Genomic DNA, 27,815 nt, shown 5'->3' with positions numbered 1-27,815 from the left:
GAGATTTAAAGCATTAAAATGTATTGCCAAGGCATAGATCGTTTGGAGTATTCATTTAAATTCAGACGTAAATATTGCAAAACCTATTGTCATATAAAGCAGGCCTCAATATCCAATGTTTAAAATTGCAATCATATGTCATTTTTCGAGTCCGTATTCGGTTTGAATTCCTTCATCTGGCTCAATATGATTTTCCTTGGTCTGTCATGCTCGAGTTTTAAATACCATTTTCCTTGATCTATTATGCTTTGGTTTCAAAATCCATCTTCCTTGATCTGTCATGCTTTGCTTTCAAATACTGTTTTTCTTGATCTGTCATGCTTTGGTTTTAAATACCATTTTCTTTGGTCTGTCACTTCTATTTGTATTTTTATTAAAAAAAAAATGTAGTTTGACAACATAAAACATTTCTAAATGTAACAAAACAATGGACATGCCATCAACTTGAGACGAAGCCTCTTATTGGGATGTTTGGACATATCTTACAACAAAGAAACATTACAAATTACTCTAACAATTTATTAAGCTTAAGGCACAACATTAGAACAGTTTGTCACAGGAGCAAATCTATCATCTAGGCCAGCATGCTTTTTATTGAATCGCGATAGACGTGATCACTGGCAAAAGCGTCAAAGTTTCTTTCCATATTTTCTGAACAACTGAGGAATGTGATCAAGTCAGCATTGATACAGACATACCAAGTAATTCTGAGATGTGTCAACTTTAAAAGATCAAACAATATAATCTATATAAGTAAATATTTATCTTTTGAATATATTTTTTATTATATGAAAGGATTTCTAATAAGATCACCAATTCAATGACTGAAAGAGATAAGAAGAATGATAAGACGATCATAGATACAATGATATGGTTAACAATAAGCTTTTATGCGTCTATTCATTCATTGTGCGGTGACTCGGCTGGTATCGCTAGGAACAGGGAGTCAAAGTTGATCTCTTATTTCTCCAAAAGCATTCCCCCATGAAATGATAACCCTTTGTTCAAATTGTAGCACGGGGTGGAGCAGATGCTAGTCTGATTGTAAGAGTCAAGAATGGATGGAACGTGTTCGGCTGGGGGGAGGGGTACATTACTAACCAGCATAGTGTTACCAGTGTTGACTAAGAGAAGAGTTAATCAGGCATGTACACACAATAGGATGATATATGGCAGTGAAACCTGACCAGTGAGAGTTGAGGACATGCAGTACATGGAGAGAAATAATATGAGAATGATACGCTATATGTATAATGTCGTCTTAAAGTCCGGATTAGTTCTGATGACCTCAAAGGATTATTAAATCTGGACAATATGGGAAGATGTGGGCACGGTAGTAGACTCTGATGCTATGGCCACATTTTTATGTTTATTCATTCTTTAGTTATAAGCATGAAGTAGCATGTTTAGTTCACAGGGGAAGTCAAGGAAAACATGGAATGAAGTGATAAGAATTGACTTGAGAGAAAGAGGGATAAATAAAGACTTGCACAGAGATAGGTTAGTTTGGAAGTCAGTTTCTTAAAGCCATCAAATATATGGCAGTATGTAAAATGAATGTTAAAACAATGATTTTACTATTAAACAATTCATCTGCCAATGAGAAGATTACAAGCCCCTATAGTGGAGATTGTAGAACTCTCTACGTTATATTACAAATATTGTTAACCTGGGTTCACGTGTGGGAATGAAGGAGAAACACCCAAGATAATAGCTGTTAGGATCTTTCATAAATAAAATCAAAATCTGATTTCCATAAATAAATTCAGTCTCATTGGAAATGATCAGTTTCACAAACAGTTCAATAATATTCGAACACTGGTTCATACGAGGAATGATGTCTAATGCTTTTACTTCAATTAATAGTAATACTACACCAGACCAGATGAATTCTTGTCCTGAAATCCGGTAAGATAAACTATAACATTGTTAAATGGTCATTAAGCAAAATTAATGTTTTTCATTTATTTATTCACTCAACATTTGACAAAGGAGAATCATGATTGAATACTCGGATATCTTACAAAAATCGTATTCGTCTCAAAAAAGCGACCCTTGATTTCTGAGAATTTACACTGAATTAAAATGAAAAAAAAAAAATAGCTGTATCTATCCAAACTTGCCCGGGATGTGAATTCATTTGAGTATCCAATTTTTGTTTGAACATTTTTCAACTTATAGTAGATACCTCCTATTACATTCTTCAATTTAAAAAGTTATCGCTCTTGTTTATTTTAATTTTCACTTGATTATTTTAAAATGTTCCATATTAATAGCCATCTGTACTTGATGAAGTGATTTTTTGTAATAAATAGTAATTATTAAATTATTATATTGCTGATAACATGATAGAAAAATAAGAATTTAAAAAAATGAAAATTGGCTAGTCTGAACCAAATATGATTTGCCAGCTTAAATTCTGTTTGGGTATAATTTTGAAAATCCAACAAGGTAACTTTATATGTCAGATGTAGCTTATAACGCAAGTATAAGAAAAATGTTCTATGATTTCTTGAGGTTTTTGTGCAGTTTGGAAATCATGTTTACAGCAGTAAAGAATCTGTTGCAAGTAGAAGTTATCAAGTACTTTCTTATATTGATATTAAGTTGCACATGTGATAAGGTGGTCATACCAATTGCAAATGCTGTCCACATACAATGTTCAGACCATGAAGGAATTGTTTAATAAGGTCAGAGTGAAACTTAATCTCCTTTTAAAACACAGTTAGATTATACCTCAAAATGTAATATTTATAAGTCTAATAAACCAAATCCTCATAGATTAAGCATTAAAAATCAATTAAATAGAATTCATCAACTGTGAAGTGTTTATTAGCAAAATAATGTTAAAAAAAATATATATTTATATATTTTTTGAGCCCAGTCAACGACAGGTACTTTTGCTAGTATTTATATATATTAGTAACCTGGCAAGGCCACAGGTGAGACAACCGAAGCAGCAAAACAGAAGCTGGCCTGCCAGGACACTATATATATAAATGTAGGCAAATTTGGGTATATTTTATTGATTTGAAAATATAGGTTCTTTTTTACCAATTGTCATAAAATTTTAACCATAGAATAGTATTATAATCTTCAAAAAGCCTGCAAATTATGTAGTTTCATCCTATAGAACCAACGATATGAGCATTTCAATATTCAATCTGGCTACCAAAATATATATATATATACACACACACTATTTGTTTTTACATAAGCAGAAATATGTTGCTACACAGTCATGAGCATGTTCTTTCTGATAACAAAATTCAAGTCAAATTAAAAACGTTTTTATAACTGAATAACTCCAGTTAAATCTGAAACCCCTTTTAACATAAATGTCAAATTCACATTCCCTGCTGATTGAACCTATACACACTAGTATATTTAAGACTTAGAGCGGCCATCACACACGCACACTATTTTTTCTAGGTTTCCATGATCTCTATCTCGATCTTCAACCTCCCCATCGTTTCCCCTTAATTCCTATATCGCAATACAGACTCTAATTCACATCCCTGCTGGGTCTTATTTACATACAATCAAATCTTATTCTTCACAAAATTTGACGAAACTTTTTGATATTAACTCCCTGTAATAAAGAAGACCTACTATTTTCATTGCAAACTTAGCTTTAGTATAAGCTCCATCGCCTGAAGAGGTCTTTAGTTACTAGTAACTAGCTGACCGAAACATGCTCATGACTATGTAGCAGCATATTACTGCTTATGTAAAAACAAATAAAGAGTATAACCTGCTCTACTTCAGTATTGAGCACTTTTGTATTAATCTTGTTAAACCTCATTGGTTACTTAATCTCTGGAAATTATTAACCTCAGATCACACACACACACACACATATATATACAGTGGGGAAAATAAGCGTTGGACACATCCCATTATTCTTTATTTAACACATTTTTTATGCAGCGAATGACGCGAAAATTTAATAAGAAATAGTTACTAATTTAACAATAACAAATAACTTTAGAAATTGGAACCTTCTAATGCATAACAAAAATTATATAATAAAGACGAAAATAGCCGGAAAAAAAAGTATTGGACACATTTTTTAAAATTATATTTTATTATTATTTTTTATAAATAATACTGGAAATTGTTATTTGCATTTTAATTTGCCGACACTATTATACGTTTTAGAAGTTTCTCAATTGTTGTAGACCATACTCTACATCGTTGGAAAGTATTGGAACACGTTAGTCACCAGTAAGCCATCATGCGTGAAGGTTCTCAGGATGAGTAAACGTAAAGAACTCAAGTCGTCCGTGATAAGATTATTGCCGAGCACAAGAATGGAATTGGTTATCGGCGTATATCTGCTCAATTCAAAATCTTTGTAAGCACCATAGGAAATCTTATTAGGAAATGGAAGGTGCATGACTCAACCGTGAACCGTCCGCGCACTGGAGCTCCTCACAAGATCTCGGATCGAGCAGTGAGAAAGATTGTACGAAAAGTTCAGCAGCAACCGAGAACCACATGAGGCGAACTTCAGAAAGATTTGGAAGAAGCAGGGATAGTAGTAACGAAACCAATGATTAGTAATGTACTCTGACGCAACGGACTTAAATTGCGTACACCTCGAAAGACACCATTACTAAAAAAATGTCATGTTAATGCTCGTCTGGAGTTTGCAAGAGACCACTTATTGAAAACATGATTACTGGAAGAATGTGATCTGGTCCAATGAGACGAAAGTGGAACTTTTCGGCATTAACTCTGTACATCGAGTATGGCACAGCGCACGATCCCAAGAACACCCTCCCCACTGTAAAGTTTGGTGGTGGAAATGTCATGCTCTGGGGATGCTTCTCTTCAAATGGTACTGAGCCACTTCATATTATAGATGGAAAGATGAATGCAGCCAAATATCGGGAAATTCTTGAAAATAATCTCTTGCCTGCTTTCAATGCGTTAGGTATGCGACAGAGATGGATCTTTCAACAAGACAATGATTCCAAACATACTAAAATAACCTCCGATTGGTTCGTACAGAACAAAATAGATGTTCTTAAGTGGCCCAGTCAGTCCCCAGACTTAAATCCTATAGAAAATCTATGGAGAGAGCTCAAAATCATGGTCCATCAGCGAGATCCACATAAAATTCAGGATTTGAAGAAAGTATGTGTTGAAGAGTGGGCCAAAATCTCGCCTGAACGTTGTCACAAATTGGTTTTGTCGTATAGAAAACGTCTCGAAGCTGTAATAGCCAATAAGGGGTTTTCAACTAAATATTAGATGAAATTGTGTTAGTGTGTCCAATACTTTTTTTTCCGGCTATTCTCGTTTTTATTATATAATTTTTGTTATGCATTAAAAGGTTCCAATTTCTAAAGTCATTTGTTATTGTTAAATTAGTAACTATTTCTTGTAAAATTTTCACGTCATTCGTTGCATAAAAAACGTGTTAAATAAAGAATAATGGGGTGTGTCCAACACTTATTTTCTCCACTGTATATATCCCCAAAACTTCTGGCCTCGATGGAAGGGAAACTAAAACTTGCTGCAATGATTTCAAATGATCTGAAATACTCTAACCTAACATCTAAATCTGACCCTCAAGATCGTCACGGGCATGGAATATGTGCCTACATTAAAGATGGCTTCCCATGTGGCAGGGATATCTCCAGAGAAGACCCTAATCTACCTTATATGTGCTTCCGGGTTGCACTTGCTTACACCACCGCATTTATATTTGCCCTCTATCGGCCCCACAACAGTGGAGTTACTGTCTTTAAGAGTATATCAGAAAAAATTGACCACATCCTGTCTGCTCATCCCTCGGCTACCATTCACATTTGCGGTGACTTCAATGTCCATAATGTGGAATGGCTGACCCACTCAAATAAGACTGATGAGGAGGGGAGGTTCTGTCATGATTTTGCCATTGCCTATGACCTCACTCAGATTGTCCACGAGCCCACCCGTGTGCCCGATAGTACCGGTCAGTTCGCAAGCCTCCTAGACCTTTTTCTATCCACTTCCCCTGAGCTATGCTCATGTTCCGTTCTATCTCCTCTGGGATCCTCCGACCACTGCGTCGTATCAGTTAAGATCAAAATGAAATATAATAAATCTACAGACGTACCTCTCCACCGTACTGTATACCGATACTCTATGGCGGACTGGGATAGCTTCCGTACATTCATATCTGATCTCCCTCTCCATTCCATGTTTAAAAAGGATGTGTCCTCTATAGTATCAGACCTGACCGAATGGTTACTTGTAGGCATAGGCCAATTCATACCATCCAAAAAATTCCAACAAAAACCTAACAGCCCCGAATGTGCTGCTGCCATCGCACACAGAAATCACTTTTTCCATAGCTACCAACGTAATAGATGCACTGAAACTAAAGCTGCTTTCAAAACTGCCAGCAACCACTGTAAAAGAGTAATAAAAAATGCAAGAGAACTATATGCGCAATCCGTTAAGTCCAAAGTAGCTGAGCAGCGGCTTGGTTCCCACCAATTCTGGCAAATAGCAAATAAGATCTTGAACAGAAACGTGCGCTCTATCCCAACCATTATCAATGGACCAGAGGTCATCTCGACAGCATCCGACAAGGCCAAACTATTTGCCAAAAACTTTGCGGCAAATTCTACCCTGTGTGACGAAGGCCATCAACTCCCCATATACCCTCCTATAACAGACAACACGCTATGCAACATACAAATATCTGTGCGTGAGGTCGCCAAGCTAATCAAGAACCTTGACTCCAGTAAAGCAACTGGTCCTGACGGTATTCCAATTATAGTGTTAAAAAAATTACAACCAGAACTTGTCCCCATACTTTCCAAACTGTTTAAGCTTTGCCTTAAGGAGAAGTGCTTTCCAACACCCTGGAAAACCTCATCAGTATGCCCTGTATTTAAGAATTCAGGTGATAAGTCATCCCCCTCTCAGTACAGACCAATAAGTCTCCTGTGTGTAATGAGTAAGTTGCTGGAATCCACAATAAATAGAGAAGTAGTCAACCACCTCAGTAGAAATAACCTTCTTAGCGACATGCAATATGGTTTCCGCTCTGCTAGATTTACAGCAGATGTGCTAACGGTTATATCTCATAGGATTAGCGAATCTCTCAACAAAGGCTTCATTTCTAGGGCAATTGCTCTCGACATATCAAAGGCCTTTGATAAGGTTTGGCATAAAGGCCTACTACACAAGATTTCCAGCTACGGTATAACTGGAAATGTTTTCTCTATCATTAAGTCATTTCTCTCAGATAGGCTCATAAGAGTAGTGGTTGATGGGCCGAAATCAGAGGCCCACAGTATTAATGCTGGAGTCCCTCAGGGGTCCATACTGGGCCCAACTCTCTTCCTGATCTACATCAATGATCTCCCAGAACACATACTAAAAATCTTTCGTTGACATCTATGTTGATGACACGACCATCTATGGCAACACATCAAAGGCCGTAAATGATGATGTTCTCTCTGATTCTCTCTCCTCTGATCTTGAGCGCGCGGTACAGTGGAGAAAGAGGTGGCTGGTTACCTTTAATGCATCTAAGACCAAGCTCTTATCTCTACATCATAAACGCTCTGATCCCCATCTGGCATCAATTGAAATGGATGGCTCTCGTCTAAGGGAGGTCCCAGGATTTGATAAGCTCCTGGGTTTGACCTTTACACCTGATCTTAAATGGAATACATACATCAAGTCTGTGGCCAAGGTCGTTGGGAAAATGGTGGGATCCTTCTACCGCTTCAGAAGATATCTCACTAATGATGCAATTCTCTATCTATATAAGAGCCAAGAACGTCCAAAGATGGAGTACTGCTGCCACATCTGGGTGGGGGCTGCAAAAAACAGCCTATCCTGCCTTGACAGAGTACAAAATAGACTCCGTGGCTTGGTGGGGAATGCCCTTTTCTCTACCCTGCAACCTCTTTCCCACAGAAGAGACGTAGCGAGCCTGTCATTGTTCTATCGTTTATTCCATGGCAGGTGCTCGTCTGAGCTCCATTCTCTGGTTCCCCTCGCCAATCTTTCTCAAAAAACACCCGACTAGCTGAAACCACCGTCAATAATTTTCCCCACTCCCTATCTGTGCCTAAATCAAAACGTAGATACCATGAACAAAGCTTCTTTCTTAGAACTGCACGCCTGTGGAACTCTGTTCCGCTTGCCTGTTTCCCTCCCGACTTCAACCTGGATGTCTTCAAGTCCAACACAAACAAATTCCTGATGAACCGCCCCTCCCCCAAGTAATGACACCTTACCAATTCTCCAATACTATTGCTACACTATCCCTTTGATTACTGTACACACAATAACCCTTATCCCTGAGTGGCCATTTGGCCTTGATAAGTGGTGAACTCCATGTAAAAAAAAAAAAAAGGAGGAGACTTGATTCCAAATATTTCTCATATGTTATACCTTCCCTCTTTTGGAAATAGAGTATGATTATGAATATCTCTAGCATCAAATAATTCTTATACACTGTGAAATTTACCAAAACCAAAGAGGGGGGATATAACATATGAGAAATATTTGGAATCAAATCTCCTCTTGCTGTTATTTCAGATCATTTGAAACCATAGCAGCAAGTTTTAGTCTCCCCCTCCAAGTCCAGAGATTTTGGGAAATTATCATATATTTTGTAATTCATATGCAAAAGTAGAAAAATTGAAAAATTTTATGGCTGTAAAAAGTGCCAAAAAGTCCTAGAAATATATATATATATATATATATATATATATATATATATATATACATACTAGCAGTTCAGCCAAGCTTTTGCTCGGGCCCTATGTACTGTTCATAACGTGCCCCATATGTGAATACACTTTATGTAAAATTTCAAATGTTTAGATCAAATTTTGTCTGAGTAATTTTATAGAGACTGCAGAAGTCAATTTTTTTTAACTTTGACCCCAATTTTGACCCCTTAACATTTATTATTTTGGTCTCAAATCAAAATATAAAGTTTTACCTATGTCCAAGTTATCTACACCTAAAATTTCAAGTCTTTAGACCAAAAATTGGCGAACGAATTTGGTAGAATCTGCAAAGGTCCACTCTTTCAATTTTGACCTTTTGGCAGCCAAATTTTTGCCCCCAAAACTGATTAAAATGCTTGCTGCATGTCTGAATACCCATTATGTGTAAATTTCAAATGTTTAGACCCAAAATTGGCTGAGTAGTTTGCTAGACACCACAAAGGTCAAATCTTTTGAACTTTGACCTCTTAGCAGCTCAAATTTTCAATCCAAGCCGTTTAAAACACTTGCCCCATCTCTGAATACCCTTTATGTAAAATTCCAAATGTTTAGACCAGAAATTGGCTGAGTAATTTGGTAGAGACTGCAGAGGTCAAATATTTTAAAACTTTGACACATATTTTGACCCCTTAACATTTATCTTTTTGTGCTCAAATCAAATTAAAAAGTTCAATCCATATCCAAGTAACCTACATTTAAAATTTTAAGTGTTGGACCCAAAATTGGTGGAGAAGTTTGGTAGAGTTTTCAAAGGTCAAATCGTTGAACTTTGACCCCTTGACAGACAAATTTCTGGCCGAAAACTGATCAAAAAAATTTTCCCAAATCTCAATACTGCTTATGTCAAATTTCAAGTCTGTAGACCGAAAATTGACAGAGCTATTTGGTAGGGAAATGTACACAGACAGACAGACACACACACACATTTTCACTTTTATATATATATAATTCTGAAAAGGTTTTCAAGTTTACAAATAGAATATATATGTATATCACCTATGAAGAAACTGTTTAACCGTTCAACCTCATTAATTACTTTCTTACATGTCTAGTTTCCAAGATTAATGTAAAATAATTACTGATAGGCAAAGAAAAAATGTGTATGCTATTATTACATGGACGACTTCTTGTAATTGCCAATTAGAAAGAATTTTACAAGATAGAACGTTGATGCTTCCCTTGCCGGGACATTGTCTATTATGTGAAATCTAGTAGAGATACACAAGCAGCCTGTTTCAGTTTATATGCATTAGATGCACATGCATTTGGGTATGTAACGTTGCAAGTTTATCAGTATGTGCACTACAGCTTTGGTGATAGCTGAAATCTCCAAACAATATTCTGATAAATTTGATTGAAATTAATTACTAACCTGAAAAGAAAAAGTAACAGAAAAAAACCTTTAGTAAAAAATGTGTTTGAAACAACAGTTTGACACACGAAGTAACATTAAAATAATGTAATAAACATGGGAAGCGTAAACAAAATAATACAAGCAGACACCATGAATAAAAATAAATATTCAAACTTACGATTCATGATAACTTAGAGCTTCGGCGCTTTTTTGCGATCCAATGCTACACGTCCGGCTAAAGGCATCATCTTCATCACCATACAAATTATTTAGCCCATAATCAGAGTCCACATCCGAGCTGGAAGTGCGCTGCCTTCTGATTAGCCGCAACGTGGCTAACCCTGCAGCATCCCTCGTGCTCGTGTAAGTTACTGGATTATCTACAAGGTGGTCCAGTCCCTGGACACACGGTTTGATGCCATACGGAGGACTACCACAATGCCTTCTCAAACTTGGCACTCTAGTCAGGTTGACAAGCTTACGTTGCTGTGAAGACGGGTGAACATACTCTTTTCCATCGGACAATGTTGAATGTCCAGTATCGTTAGTCAAAATAGTAGTGCTGGAACCGGTTATCGGACTTCGACACATTGTATCACAAGTCATAGTTGGGCCAGAGTCACATGAGCTGACCCCACTGGTTGTGGAGTCTGTATTGAAACTGTCCGCTCGACTCTTGCTAGTTTTAGAACTGTCGCTGCCGCTCTGCGGGTCTCGAAGGCTACCAACGCGTGTCCGATATGAATTAAGCTCAAACATACGGCCACTACTGTGGTCGGTCAGATTGGTGACATTATTGGCTACTTTGTCTGAATCGTTGTCCTGAAATTCAGACAGCGACTCTGGATTCTCCTCCTCGACTTTTTCAATGGAAGATCGTTCAGACTGGGATGATATCATCAAGTGCAAAGACTTTGTTGGAGATCGGTCCACTGATCCAAAGGAAGCGGGGCTTGACGTATTGACAGGCGACAAAAACGTCCGATCTTTGATGAAGCCATGCATTGACTTGCTCTTGGTCGAAAACTGACTGGCTTGCGAACGGTCAAAACCACTTGACCGCGGGGGAAGTGTCGAGCTTCGACTAATGTTTGCCATCCGGTGAAGAGTAATGTCCGAATCATCCTTCGTGCTTCCCGGAATATTCAGGTGTTTCGGGTAAACACGGTTCGACTTGGTATCATCACGTTCCTCAGAGCCATACTGCTCAAAGTTGCAGTGATTTCCCAAGTGTACATTCATCGAAGACTCTTCACTGTCTGAACGTGTTCCACTAGAGATGCTAAGGTTTCGATCGCTGGGAGTATCAGGGGACATAACTGGATCATCTACCGTTGGTTCGTGATGTTCGACAATTGGCCATTTTTCTGCTCGATTTCTCCAAGTGGACTCCCAGCCATATTGAGCAAGAAGGTCGGCCCCTTGGCGGGTGGAAGCCAGAAGACCAAGGGTGTAAAAAGCTGTACTGAAAACAGAAAAAAGAAAAATAAATCAAAATAAGATAATTCTAGTCACTAAAATTTATCATTTTTGTTTTAATCAAAGTGCAACAACAATAGTGCGCCCTATGAAAATTCCACAGATAATTAAAGCAGGAATGTGAGGAGCCAATAGTAAAAACAGCTGAGATCAAAGTGAATTATTCCCCCTCCCCATCTGCATGTGTGAAAGATAGCACAAAATAGTAACTAACTTAGGAGAAAGAGAGACAGGAATTCATTTGCTGATAAAATAAAAGTCATAATTCCCATATCCACTCCCTATCACAATTCATTTGAAGTCTCAGCCTTCACAGCAAAATTAACATTTTGAGTTTTCAAGAACTGTTATAAGAGGGAAAAGAAAGGCAAGAAAAAAAAACAGGAAAAGAGAAAGAGATAAAATCCTGTCAACTAATGATTTAAAAAAATAAATAAATAAAAATGGTTCTAGCGATTCATTAAAAATCAGCTTTTTCTTATTTAAAAACAAAATAGTTGGTTTCGGTTAAAAAATGGTGAACCATGAGAAACTGTAGCAATTTTAATAGAAATCTACCTTTTCTGGATTTAAAAAAAAAGCGGAATTCCACTAAAAAAGCTGAGAACTCTTGTATCCTTGTTTAAAAAAGGATTTAATTTATAATTTTTATCTGCTTGATGTTGCTTGAGAGTAACAGAAAAAAATTGATTTCTTTACAAAAAAACAGGAATTAATCCTGCATTGGCCCACAGCAAAGTCTAATATCTATTCTGATACTGTACTTCATCTTTTCTATCTTCAGTCAGTGCAGAAGAAATCCTTTGAGACGAGTCAATTTAGGTTTTGTCCCAATCCAAAGTATCTTGTTTTTAAAGCGCTTGATATCCCCTCATTGGAAGCCAAGCTTGTCTAACTCTCCCCTTATAAGAACTCAAATAAATAGTGATTTAAAGCTGTATTCTTGGGATTAAATGGTATTAAAAGATAGTCCACTATTTCTACCCTAAAGGAGGAGGAAATGCCTGGAAGGATTCCTCCTCCCATGACAACCACTATAATTAAGATTAAAAAATAAATAGGGACTCCAAAACGTACATGCATAAAATAACGCATGTAGACTGCAAAGAATCGTTAATATTAAATGACAGTATTTATTTAATTGCACGCCTGTGGAACTCTGCTCCGTCTGCCTGCTTCCCTCCGGACTACAACTTGGTTGTCTTCAAGTCCAATGTTAACAAATTCCTAATGAACCGCCTCCTTAAGTAAACATTTCAGCAAATCTCCTCACTAACGTAATGTACTTTCAATAACCCTTATCCCTGAGTGGCTTCCGGGCCTTGATAAGTGGTGATCACTGTGTAAAAAAAAAAAAAAAAAAAAAAAAAAAAAAAAAAAAAAATTGTATCCCTTTCAACTATTTTCAACAGAGAGTAAACATGTCGTAATAATGTATGAAGTAGAATTGACTTTTTTTGTCTCATAGCTTTGTCTTAATTTGTGGCCACAAGCAATTCAAAGGTAATTTTGAAAATTGTCATTTAAACATCAATTTCTGGTTTGAAATAAATATTTGGTTTTACAAGATAAAGGTTTTCAAATAAAACAAATTACAATGTTCAATTTGAATTGTGATAAAAACAAAGCAAACCTTCACTCACACACAAACGCAATAATGAGGTTGTATATCTATATAATAAAGTAAAGTCAATCAGTCTGTAGATTTTGGTAATTAATTTTTGTTCTACAAATCAATGTTTGATTGCAGTTGTCACTTTTTTGTGTAACGTTAGTGCATGTTCTTAGAAAGAAAAAAGTTTAATTCAATTTAATTTTGTTGAGAAATTACGCAAGTTAATGACGTAATGAGATAGTTCAGAAATGCGTGAGAGTTTTAGAGTAGAGTTTGAGTGTGAGAGTTGGATAAGTTAGCAGGGAAGATATCATCTCCACATTTGGAAGCTGGGAGAAATGCAGCCTTAGCAGTAAAACTTACACCTTGCAGCTCCGATATGAAGTCAAGAATTTTGTATTTGGCTTTCCTTTGGAGGGAGACATTTGTTTCAGGACTTCAAGAAACTGACCAGAAGAGTGAGAGATCTATTAGTCTCTATGAAAAAGGTATGTTTTTCCTTTGTCTGGACCAAATGGACAAAGATGTTTATTCATTGTTGGAAGAAACTGTCCCACGTACGTTTGTTACGATGTGAATGAATTATATGTGCAACGCTCACACATACAAATAGAGAAACATCTTAAACACTAGATGTTCACACACCATACATATATACAGTTGTGCCCGATATTATTCATACCCCCCTTGAAAATTGAGTTTATTAGGTGTAACTTTTGTAAGAATTTATTGTTTACGTCCATATTGATACATATTCTTAATAAACCTCTTCTGATCATTTTCGTCATTTTAAAATCTCGGGATACTTGTAATAAAAGAAATATACAGCTATTTATAAAATCTGCAATGTTCAAAAATAATCATACCCCCTTATTTTTTCAGTATTAATCGAGTTTCTGACTGTTTGTTTTCTGTTTGATTCTTATTTTGAATGCTTTTATACAACCTTTGATTAATTTCATTTCGTTTTTTGCATTTTTCAGAAATTAAAATGATATCAACTGAAAACCAATAAAAGAATAAAAATTATTAGAATGGGGAAGAAAAAAGAGCTTAGTAATGATCTTAGGACTAAAATTGTGAATTCACATAATGATGGTTTAGGTTACAAGTCAATTTTCAAGAAATTTGAGGTCCCTACAGCAACAGTACAGAGCATCATCAAAAAATTCCAGAGCCACCACACAACAAACAACTTGATTGGTAGAGGAAGAAAAAGGAAACTGTCTGCTAGAGCCACCAGGAATATTGTAAGAAGTGTTAATGCAAATCCAACCACCACTAATAAGGACATTTTAGAAAATCTGGAGTCTTCTGGCATAAAAATATCAAGGCAAACATTGCAAAGGACTCTGCATGAAAATGGTCTGAAAGGAAGAAGACCAAGAAGGACTCCATTGCACACCGGAAAACACCTTGCAGCACGTCTAAAGTTTGCTAGGACCCATGTGAATTCTCCAGAGTCCGTTTTCTCAAGTATTTTGTGGACTGACGAAACAAAAATTGAATTGTTTGGCCATATGGATGCTTCTTACGTTTGAAGGAAGAAAGGAGAAGCTTACAACCCAAAGAACACCATACCCACGGTGAAACATGGTGGTGGTAGCCTAATGTTTTGGGGCTCCTTTTCGGCTAGTGGTCCAGGTAGTTTGGTCAAGATAGATGGAACCATGAAGAAGGAGCAATATTTGGAGATACTCAAGAAAAACATTAGACAGGATGCGGAGAAGCTCCATTTAGGACCAAACTGGGTCCTTCAACAGGATAATGATCCAAAACATACTGCCAAAATAGTCAAGAAATGGTTTGAGGATAATCAAATTAATGTTTTGAAATGGCCTAGCCAGAGTCCTGACCTGAACCCTATCGAAAACCTCTGGCACATATTGAAAACTGAGGTTAAAAAGCGGAAACCTAGAAATTTGAGGGATTTGGAGAACTACTGCATTGAAGAATGGTCAAAAATCAGTGTTGATGCTTGTAAAAACCTTGTTGATAAATATCCCAAACGGTTACAGGCAGTTATTAAGAATAAAGGGCATGCTATTGACTATTAGTAAGAGAGGTATGAATAATTTTGAACTAGTGCCATTATTGTTTTTCTTTGTATAATGTTTCAAACTTGCATAATTTATTTATTTGTTGAGTTTAAATTAAATGCTTATGCTTGATTTATTGTTTGAAATCCCTTTAATATTGTCTACCTTCTGGTTTGAGCAATATTCTTATAGAAATCTCAAAGATCCGAGGGGTATGAATAATATCGGGCACAAGTGTATATATATATATATATATATATCACATGTTTATATAAACCCACCTCAATACATAAAACAATTACTAAGGTAATAAAATTTCTAGACATTCAAATATACTTCTTCCCCATCAAAGTTCTTATCAAACTCCTTTGTCTTGTTTTTTTTTTTTTAAATTACATTTTCACCCCAAACAAGGCACATTGACACTTTGATGTAGGGGACTACTATCAGGGACATAAGCTACAGGGGTATTATGTGGGGAGTTGGGCAGCAAGATGTCGGTTCACGTTACACGTGAACATCTGCATATCAGTACAGTTGGGGAAGCAGGAACCCGGAAAGGAATTTCAAAGTCTAGTGGTTCTGGAGAAGAAATTACTGGAGTAGAAGGCTCTCTTACATCTAGGGATCTCAACTGTGAAGGGGTGGGATTTTGCTGTTTGTCGGGTTTGGTGGGGGTATTTACGTCGAGGGGGTACAAGTGCTTGCAGTTTGTCAGAGCATTCACTGTTAAAGTATTTGTAGAACAGGCAGAGGGATGCTACATTTCGTCGATGGGACAGAGGCTGAAGCTTAGATGACAGTTCAGGGCCTATCAGGTTGGCGACACTCTTTTGAACCTTGTCTAGGGGTGAGAGACTAGTAGCAGATGCACCAGCCCAAATATGACAACAATACTCCATACATGGGTGAATGGTGGCCTTATAGAAGAACAAAATACTTTCGGGCATTAGTAGCTCTCTAGCACGGTAGAGAGAATCTACCCTTTTCGCTGTAGTCCTGGCAATGCTCTCAATGTACCTTTCCCAACTTTCAGATAAAGAGTCTTTGGCCATTGCTATTGGTGGTAGAGAAAGTTTCTTGTAGTTATTGAAGGAAACAAGTTTAGTCTTGGCAGCATTGAATGTGATCATCCATTTTTGTCCCCATTCCACTACAGATTGGAGGTCGTCCTCTAGGTGTTTCTGCCATTTCTTTAGATATGTGTTCATTTGTTTTCCTGTCGTGTCTGTTATAGAGTGTGGTGTTATCAGCACATATACCCATCTCACAGACAATTTTGTCAGGGAGGTCATTTATGAATATTAGGAATAATAGAGGTCCAAGGATAGACCCCTGAGGCACTCCCGCATTTATATCATATTGTATAGATGTACGACCATCGAGGACAACCTGGATTTTTCTCCTATCTAAGAAGGATTTAATTATGTTAAGTATTCTTCCAGTGATACTGTATGACCTGATTTTCCTGAGAAGACTTTCATGCCTTACCCTGTGAAAAGCCTTAGATATATCGAGGGCCACCGCTCTACCCTTGCCTTGTATTGTCAAGTGAATGGTATATATGCTCAGAGATTGTCTTATACTTGCTTATAAATTATTCATCTTTTTCTCAACTCACCAGCACTTCTTGTATATCTAATGTTCACAAGTATTACAAACAATTCAGGTGTTTCCGACTTCCTTTCCATAAACTGAGCAACGTTTCTTTCTACATAAGATGCCCTTTTCTCTACCCTGCAACCTCTCTCCCACAGAAGAGACGTTGCGAGCCTATCCTTGTTTTATCGTTACTTCCATGGCAGGTGCTCGTCTGAACTCCAATCCCTGGTCCCCCCTCGCCAATCTTTCACGAAAAACACCCGTCTAGCTGAATCCACTGTGAAAAATTTCCCCCACTCTATATATCTGTGCCTAAATCAAAACGCGGATTCCATGAACAAAGCTTCTTTCTTAGAACTGCACGCCTGTGGAACTCTGTTCCGTCTGCCTGCTTCCCTCCGGACTACAACTTGGATGTCTTCAAGTCTAATGTTAACAAATTCCTAATGAACCGCCCCCTTAAGTAAACACTCCATCAAATCTCCACACTAACGTAATGTACTTGCAATAACCCTTATCCCTGAGTGGCTTCCGGGCCTTGATAAGTGGTGATCACTGTGTAAAAAGAGATACTACTTACCCTCTGACAGAGAAAACACCACATTCTTCAGCCAATCTGATAATTTCTGTCACAAGAGATTCCTCTTTCAGCCAAATGACGCCGTAAGTTGATGTGCCAATGTGACCCTGGAAATGAGAAAATGATTCAAATATAAGTGGGAATCCAAAAATCACAATTTTATTATCATTTTATCGAAAAACTATTTTATGATAGCACAATTTCATAAACTCAAGTTTCTAACTTGGATTGTTTTTGTGATGGACAACTAAAAACCTTATATATGTTGATAAGTGACCCTTTTTCTTTAAGATGGAGCTATTTCTATATGAATAGAGGTACACAATATCACACACGTCAAATCTAAAAAAATAAAAATTAAAAAAATTAATCGCCAGTCACTGAAAATAGTAACCAAACGGAAACAATCTGGAAAGAAAAAACTATTAATAACACAAGAGAAATCTAGAATTAGAAAAGTTTTATACACAGGGTAGTTGTTTTTTTTTCATTTATTTAACTTCAGTAAGTTTTAAGATATCAAGGGGCTCCCTCCTGGAGCTAACACTTGATTCTGCTATGATATAAATTTTTATCCGAGGGCTTTTTTAAGAATAGATGATGTTCCCTTTATGGCTGCTATCCGTATTCTGTTACAGCTTGGTTTTCGGGAGATTGCTTTTAAGTATTTTTGAAGATTCTTTTTTATTAAACCAGTTGCTCCTATCACAACCGGTATAACGTTTATTTCTTTCAGAGGCCATGTCGTTTTTAGATCATTTTTTAGGTCCTGATATTTTGTTATCTTTTTCCATTCAACTCTATTAAGGCCAAAATCATTCGGGACTGTGACATTGATAATGAGCACAGTTCTTTCGGACTTGTTCCATATTACAATATCTGGTTTGATGGCCTTGTCTTTTTTGCATTTGCCTGCCTGTATGTCTTTGTCATAGAACACTATCACTTTTCCATTTGATGCTATCAGTGGTGGTTCATGTTCCCAGACATTCATCGATCTGTCAAGTTGCATCTCTCTAAAGTTGTCTGCGTGTATGTTTGAATGTCCAGCTAAAATTAAAAAAATGCAAAACAAACACCTACAAAGTTAGCATTTTCTTGATTGGCTGGATGAATATCTAAATTTTAGAAAAAAACAATATTACTTCTTATGTGACAGTGTCATTGGATGTAACAATGATGTTGATGATGGTGGTGGTGATGAAAAAAAGAGCATTGTTAAGAAAGGTGGAAAATGAAGAGAGAGATAGAAGTTTTAATAGAAAATGTTACACTTTTGCCCCAGGTAATGCCGGGTAGCCCTGCTAGTAAAATATTTTTAAAATATCTCAAATTGTTTACATTATTTATTTAAACACTCAAAAATTCAGAGGGGGGGGGGCACATAGTATATGTTTGTTCATGATCACATCATTCCATGATTATCTCATCTGTTTGGGGTGGGGTGGGGTGGGGGACAGTGTACTACCTGTTCTGTTATATCATCCTTCCATGCATTAACTGTTCTGTTTGGGCCGGATAGTGTTTATTTGTTATGATACCATACTCTCAAGCATTACCCCCTCCTTTCAGGGTCAATGTAGTACAGGGTGGAAGGATAAAATGGTTGCGCTAGAAAAGACAACATGATTCCATCTCCATTTGATGAAAACCTGTTTGTTTTTTTCTTGTTGCAGACCATCTATTAGTTGGTCAGTTGTGCACAAATCCCAAGAGCAATAGCAGCCTTTTATCATGTCTAAAAGTGGCACAATGTTCAACGAGTGAGATGAGAGAGGCGCTGCTGTACAACTTATGCTCTCTACCAATCAAAGTTATGGAAACAGGACCATTGCCAGCACCTTCAAAATGCACTGTTGGATTGCCACGAATAACAGGGACGTGCCCCAGATGATGAAAACAATACATCACTGTATACTACTATACATATTTCAAACGAATAGTCAATAAATTGTTATGGCAAATTGATTTACCACTGCATAACACAATGTGTCCATAAAGGTTGTGTGCTATTTAAAGAAATATATAAGTTTCTTTGTATTTATGATAGAAATAATCTGCAAACATCATATTAAGTTTCATGTAACTAGTTTTAAGTATTGTTATTGAATCCGTCACAAAATTTGCAATCATTTTTACATAAAGACTTTTATCGAATCAATTTGGTGCAAGTTTCATGTAACTAGTTTTAAGTATTATCATCAAATTCAAAATTATAATTGTTTTTTACTTTCTAATGCTTTTACAGATTATTTTAAACACAAATAAAGTTATAAATTTTTAAGATGCATACAGACTTTATGGACAGCATGTATATTACAGCAACATCAGATGTGTTTATTTTCTAGCAACAAAAACATTATGTATATATAAGAAAATAAGACAATGCAAAATTACAACTATATCTTACAGGATATTCATTCATTAGAAGCATTTTAAAATTATGTTGCGTCGCTCAATTGGACAAGGAAAACTTTAGAGGTCGTCATTATGAGACAATTGAGGAGATGAAGGTGTGACGAGGGTCACTGAAACACTCACAAGAGGACTTCTATGAGGCTTTCCAGAAGTTGTTGGAACACTACAACAAATACATTGCAGCCGAAGGAGATTACTTTGAAATGGACTAGTTCCATGTGTGTTCTATCAATAATAGTGCCTATATGAATAAAGTCTGGAAACTTATTTAAGGCACCTCATAGTTTTTTCTACTTTCTAATCTTTTTCACAGATTTCAAATACAATTAAAGTTATAAATTCTTACGGTACACACAGACTTTATGGACACTCTGTATCTTATAGGATATTAATCTATTAGAAGCTTTTTAAATATGCAAATTACAAAGATCAAACAATGTTTATTAAAAATTATGCTGCATCATCAAATTAAATAAGCACATTTTGATGTTGGGATAGATGGAAAAACAAACTTTTGCATTCATTTAGAAGAGAGAAAAAAAAAAAAAAATGATTTTCACCAAACTATTTCTTGCTGCACTGTTCATGCCCATGAACCATTCAGGAATTTAAACCAATATCACCTCATTTGGTTGGCTTGATTTATGCGTTTTATACAAGGCCTGACAATTATGTGGTTAGGTTACCTGTAAACAGGTATGTGATAACCTAAATTGCTACTAAACAACAATTATTGAGAACATTATTATGAATCACATAACAATTACAGACTTATTTCCATAAATACAAATGTACAAAAAAAAAAGAAAAATAATCAATCACCTTTTCTATATCAACAGAATTCTGCAACCACTTTTTACACGTCTGTGTATTTCTCATGTCAATGTAACTTTGATAATTACACATTGAATTACATTTCTTTCATTTAATTAATCGAATATTTGCTTTGACATTTCTAAATTTTTGAGATGAGGATTGGTTCTTTGTATTATTTGGATTCATTGGACTACTGTTCTCATCTTGAGTGTCATTTTCACAATGTTTCAGTCGATGTAACCTCCGACCTTCTTCAGGTGTATCTTGTCAAACTCGGGAATGTTTCTGTCGAACTCAAGAATTTTGAAATTCAATCCAAATTTCCAAGTTCGACAGAAATATTCCAGAATTGTACAAGATACACCTGAAGAAGGTCAGAGGTTACATTGACTGAAATGTTGTGAAAATCACACTCAAGATGAGAACAGTAGTCCGATGAATCCAAATAATATGAATATTTGCTGAAATTAAACTTTGGAATTTCCTCCCTGTTTCCTGCTTCCCTAACTGTACTAATCTGCAGAAGTTTAAATGTAATGTGAACAGACATCTCGCTGCTCAACTCCTCACAGTTACTAGGCCCTTATGGTTTAAGCTGTAATATGCCTTCTTTAAGGCGAAAAAAAATTCAATAGCGAAAAAAAAAAAAAAAAAACATTTAAACCTTATTTAAAAATAATTTAATTACAGACTTAGACAAAGCAGAAGAAGGCCTTTCAGTTTATAGAAAGGCAAATCAAAGATCTTAATCTTTTAAAAGAAAAAAAGAATTAGTTTGTGATTACTTTAAAATTTGAAAGGAATCCCTACCTAAACTTTACTTATTAAAAGATGGAAAGTTTTAAAAGTGACTTACATCCCATAATCTAATAAATAGAGATCAAAACATTTTCTTTAAAAAATTAATCATAGTTCTATAGGATTTTGGTTAATTATCAAATGATACTGTAATAATAAAATTTTCATGATATAAGCATTGTTTAAATTTTAAAATTAAATACACGAAAAACAACTAACTTTCATATCATGTGTGCCAAACGTATACTTCCAGCATTTAAAAATAACACCGCAGACGAATAACACGCAAACTCTTTACTAACTTTTTCTTCAATTTAACGTCATGGCAAGAAAAAAAAAAGAAAGAAAAATAGATGTATAAACGTCTGAGGATGCCGTCTATCACCGAAATATTAATTTTAAACAAATATTTGTTTATTTTTCATAATATTGTGTTGTAATTTGGCTTGTAAACATATTTTATACGAATTTTATAATTAATTTCAATTTTAAAATCTTGTTTACAAAAACAAAGATAAAATGAAAGCATAGTTTTGAAAAAAATGAAAGGAAAATATGATGAAAGTAAAAATAAGTTGGAATCTGAAATTTGAAAGAAATCTGGAAGCATTTGAACTGCCGAATAGAAAGTTATTGTAACTATTACCAAATCTACATGTATTAACACGATTAAGTTTTTTACATCCAATCATTTTATAGAAATAGATTTTGTTCGTTTGTCAGTTACAATTTTTTACATCCAATCATTTTATAGAAATAGATTTTGTTCATTTGTCAGTTACAATTTTTGTCTTAAAACCTAACACATCATGGAATTTGTCTTATTAAAAAAATATCTTGAAATATTTTTGGTAATATGATAGGATATCATTCCAAAAAATTGGAAGGTTCAATTTAAAGACAGGTGATAAGAACTGACCAATCAAATGGAGTCATGCTCTACTAACAACTAATCAGAAAGTGGCATCACTTCATAAAAATACTGGATATTTTAGAATTTCCACACATAATTTTCTGTGTCCACACAAGGAATTTTGCTCTTCATCTACAAGTTCAAGACTTGTATGGATTAGTTACCCACCAAAAACTCTATTCTTTGTCAGCAAACTTTTACAGTTCAAGAGTTGTACAGATTAAATACCCACTAAAACTATTTTTCATCTGACTTATATAGATTCTAAAATTAAACATGGCTTTCAAAATATAGATATATATTCATGTTGCAATGTTTTTGATATAATAATAGAGTATGATTCCAAAACATTGGAAGGTTTTAATTAGAGACAGGGGTTATAGGAACTGAGTGATGAAACATAACCAATCTCTGCTAACAACTAATCAGAAAGCGGAATCACTCAATAAAACATATTGGATATTTTAGATTTCCCACAATTTTTTGTGCTGACATGCGAAGGAATTTTGTCTGTAAGTTCAAGTCTTGTACAGATTAGCTACCCACCGAAAACTATTTTTCATATCATGACTTATACAGATTGACTAACCATCAGAAACTCTTTTATATTTTAAAATGGCTTTCAATTCAAAAGATCTTAACTACATATTGCATTAATAATAAATTCACAACAAATAAAGTGAATGCAAAACCAAATATCAAAACCAAAACCTTAAATCTGATATTATATGAATTGAATATTTTAACTTTCTAAAAGAGCTTAAAACGTTACCTTATCAAAATAATTGTACTTTTGATGTAACATTATAGATTTGATTTACATCAGGTTTTAAAACTTGAATATAAACATAAATGATAATAAAAAAAAAAAATTAAATAAAAGGAATAAACTTTATCAATAGAGTTATAAAATGTTTTTATAATCCAAAATATTTTATTTTGAATTAACTGTCGGCATTAAAAATAATTTCATACTTAATATATAATAGAATTTGAGCCAATAGGATCCATAATTGTAGTTTATAAAGATTAAAACATTTATTCATTAACTGAAATTTGTAAGCTCTTTGAAGCACCTTTGAATAAAATTAAAACCTTTGAATAAATAAACTGTTTTAGAAAACACTTAAAGATGCAAAAAAAGCTATTTTCTTTTTTGTTATTTTTTTTTTAATTGTAATATTTCTTGTAAAAGCAAAGAAATATTACAATTAAAATAATAGCAAGAAAGATTTTTGCATCTTAAAGTGTTTTCCAGAACAGTTTGTTTATTCAAAGATTTTATTTATACATTAATAAAATTAGTTATAGTTTTATTAGAATTATGGTCGCATAATTTTATCAAAATTTTGTTTTTCAGCAAAAAAAAAAAATAATTTGCTTTGAACTATGCCGAATATCTTTTATTTCTATAAAGAATATTTTTATAAAAATAATGTTTTCACATCATTATTTTATGTTAATTTTATAAAACAGGTATCCAGTTTTAAAAAGAAAATCCTTTAGGCATGTTGGATTTAAACATGAGAATTGCCATAGTCAAATTTACTGCATTATTGATGTGTACTCTGCCTATTCCTTTTTGTCAACCAATCACATTTTTACTTGAATATGAAGACTCCAAAAACACCAGAATTTTTTGGAAAAATTGATTGATTATTTAATCAAACAAGCCGAGCATGCGGGATCCCCCTCCACAAGTGAAAAATTTACTTTCACTATGACTTATGTTTGTGCAAAATTTCAAAAAAATTCAAGGCATGCTTATTGAAAACAGTGCAAACAAATGAATGGATAAACGATTTGGGGGCAATTTTACCTCTATAATGGCCCCTACGGCGAGAACCAGTGTTATCCCGGAAAATCTATTCTGGCAAAAAATTGCTTTCACCATGACGAATGTTTGTGTAAAATTTTGAAAATATTTGAGGAGTGGTTATTGAGAAAAGTACAAACGGACAAATGATTTGGGGGCAATTTTACTCTTATAATGTGCCCTTAGGGGGCAACCAGTATTATCCTGGAAAATCCGTTCTGGCAAAAATTTACTTTCAACATGATTAATGTTTGTGCAAAATTTAAAAAAAAATTCAACGTGTATTTATAGAGAAAAGTGCAAATGAATGAACAGGAGCGAATTATTATGTCCAATCCCTTCTTTGTTGAGAAACCAATAAGATAAGCTTGAAGAAATAATTGCAGCCTAACTACAAACTCAGAGAAATTTATTTTAAAAAAAAAAAGAAAAGAAAAAAAGTGAAGCGAAAGCAAAGAGGGTAAACAATTAACTCTGCCCCCCCCCATTATGAGTGTGTCTTGACATCTTCAGTGTCTGCCTCTACATAACCACCCACTCACCTGTGCCTCTAACAGAAGCTTTCCCCTAACACCACCCTCATCATCACCCTCCTCCCTTGATCCCCAGTTCCACAGTCATGTCATTTGGTCAAGAGCCTGAGGGCAAGCACTAAGCAGACAACATGATAATATAGAATAATCTGACACTTTTTTTTGACATTCACTGTAACATCAATAAAAAATTTTTGTATTAATAAGAAAAAGAATAAAAAAAAAAAAACAAGATACGTTCTTGAGATGTGTTCATTCAATCTGAACGGTTAGCAATGAAAATTCTATTTCAAACTTCGATGTCACAAACAAATGAAAATTCTATTTCAAACTTTGATGTCACAAACAAATGAAAATTCTATTTCAAACTTTGATGTCACAAACAAATGAAAATTCTATTCTAAACTTTGATGTCACAAACAAATGAAAATTCTATTCTAAACTTTGATGTCACAAACAAATGAAAATTCTATTTCAAACTTTGATGTCACAAACAAATGAAAATTCTATTTCAAACTTTGATGTCACAAACAAATGAAAATTCTATTTCAAACTTTGATGTCACAAACAAATGAAAATTCTATTTCAAACTTCGATGTCACAAACAAATGAAAATTCTATTTCAAACTTCGATGTCACAAACAAATGAAAATTCTATTTCAAACTTTGATGTCACAAACAAATGAAAATTCTATTTCAAACTTTGATGTCACAAACAAATGAAAATTCTATTCTAAACTTTGATGTCACAAACAAATGAAAATTCTATTCTAAACTTTGATGTCACAAACAAATGAAAATTCTATTCTAAACTTTGATGTCACAAACAAATGAAAATTCTATTTCAAACTTTGATGTCACAAACAAATGAAAATTCTATTTCAAACTTTGATGTCACAAACAAATGAAAATTCTATTCTAAACTTCGATGTCACAAACAAATGAAAATTCTATTTCAAGCTTCAATGTTAGTGACCAATGGACAAAATCTAAATTGATTGGATCGATTGTGTGTGACAGCCCAACTAAAATTCATTTTTAAATTTAAGAAATACAGAATTTTAAAAAAATGATATTTAAAACTTAAATGAGATTCAACAAACTGATCTTCTCATAAAGATGCTTGAACCATAAAAAGCTCCCCCAAGTGACAATTATTGAATGTGAAAGGGTCACAAGTGTTTTTATGATGTTCAGTGAATGGGCCATACCTAATTAAAACTGAACCATGTATCACATCCAGCCGTTGTGGGGTGACAGTTAATATGCTTAGATGTACCTAAAGATGTGTTTAATTAGCACGTTAAGTGATGAAAAATGCAATTTATAACTGAAAAATAACTGAGTAATAGACGAAGCCTTTCACTGAGATACGAAAACGCATATGAAAAAGAAATAAAATCCTTTTTCATCCTTCATCTTCCATCCCAACTCATTCAGATGAATGAGCTCGATTTACGTGTTATCTTCTGCACAGTAGATAATGAGCCAAGACACATAAGCAGCCAAATTTGCCATCGGGCTTGACCCTCTGTCTTCATTTCAAGAAAAATGATAGATTGGATGAGAACAGTTATTCACACACTCCCCCTACACACACCGAAACACATTAAAATAAGAACTTTTCAATCTGCAGCATTTGTCTTAGAACAATTTCTGCTGTTCTTCCCCAAAAAAATGGAAAAAAAAAAAAAAAAAAAAAAAAAGAAAGTTTTCTAATGATAAACCCTAGACACAACCTGTCAATTATGTTTGCAACTCCGCATTATATTAATAGATGAGGTAAATAAATAAAAAGATAAACTGAAACGGTGTTATCTTAATTGATGCCATAGTTAAAACCTTGGATATTAAGATATTCAAAAATTATGAACATCACAATTCTAATTCACACGCACACACTATATGTATATATAATCTGTTTGTTAGAAAAACATTGGTTACATCTATGCATACATGTTTCAGTGGAATCCCAATTCAAAGAGACCACTTCATCAGACCAAAAAAGGGGCGATATTGAAACGAGAGTCAAGATTACATTTGTTTTTTATAAAATATATTCGAGTGTGGTTTATGCACTGAAAGAAAGTTGGATGCATACTTTGTGAATGTGAGCAGCCGAGGTTTTGGAGGGAGGTGTTGTGAAGGAAGGCTAGAACCTGTAGTTCTTTAACTTCACCTTGTTATTTATGTTTAGCAGAGAAACATAAGATTATTAGATTTAAGGACCATGAAAAATTATTAAATGTAAAAGTAAAATCAGCTAAAAGCTGCAAACACTTTAGAGGTTACACTTTAAAATTTTAAAAATGAACAGCGATTCGCTTCATAATAGTAATACTAAAATTCATAACTCCTCACTCCCAATATGTTAATTAATAAATGAACCAAGGGAAGAGTTGAAAGGATGCAAAGTAGTCCTGATACACCACAAATTAATAACTATACTTATCGAAGAGCATCAAAGAATAGACTAGCATAAATAGCTGAATTAAGGAAAGGGCCATCCTCTCATTATCCCTCAAAACCATTTCAAATACGACCGTTTAATGCTAAACTAAATGAACAGAAACACAATATGCCACCAACTGGATAAAGGTGAGTGCACTTTGCATACTTACTAATTAAACACCCGAAAATGATTAACTAAAATAATATATGGGTCTGCATGCTTATAATTGGAATGTTGATATATACCTATGAGAAGCACTATCGTAAAGCAGCGTTACAGAAGGAAACTGTTGTGGAGACGCCCACTAATTAACACAGGCGGGTGAGTGAGATATATAGCCCACTAATTAACACAGGCGGGTGAGTGAGATATATAAAGGTATCAATCACCAATACCGGGGGAGTTCGGCAATGACCGCCAAATATCAAGACGCCTATGTTGCCTCCAGAAAGACATGCAACACGCCACCTGCCGGAATATTTCCAACTGAAGTATGTCTGAAGACATGTAAATATGTATATAACTTTTCTTCCTAATATATTATTGTATACCTTTACTTTCCGTGTTCTTGTTAATTATTTGTGCAGACACAACAGAAAGCAACTACATAACTGATCCTAAATGATACTAAATACCCTAACTAGAGA

At 34.7% G+C, this 27,815-nt stretch overlaps 1 protein-coding gene across 7 annotated transcripts in view; it reads right to left on the bottom strand.

Annotated features, from left to right (window-relative positions):
* LOC145261281 (rapamycin-insensitive companion of mTOR-like) overlaps positions 1 to 27,815 on the bottom strand; it is a 435,824-nt gene that overhangs the window by 121,798 nt on the left and 286,211 nt on the right. For all 7 annotated transcript variants that reach the window (XM_080119764.1, XM_080119763.1, XM_080119761.1 and 4 more), the window contains 2 exons: positions 17,423 to 17,529; positions 10,286 to 11,572 (listed from right to left, as the gene is read on the bottom strand). In XM_080119764.1, the coding sequence (XP_079975890.1) occupies positions 10,286 to 11,572; positions 17,423 to 17,529 (1,394 nt within the window). The remainder of the gene's footprint in view (positions 1 to 10,285; positions 11,573 to 17,422; positions 17,530 to 27,815) is intronic.

Source organism: Euprymna scolopes, chromosome 37 (genome assembly GCF_053919585.1).
Source record: "Euprymna scolopes isolate OS-2025 chromosome 37, ASM5391958v1, whole genome shotgun sequence".
Lineage (NCBI taxonomy): Eukaryota > Metazoa > Mollusca > Cephalopoda > Sepiida > Sepiolidae > Euprymna > Euprymna scolopes.
The sequence above is the reverse complement of the archived record's forward strand: the minus strand, read 5'-3'. Positions and strand labels throughout refer to the sequence as shown.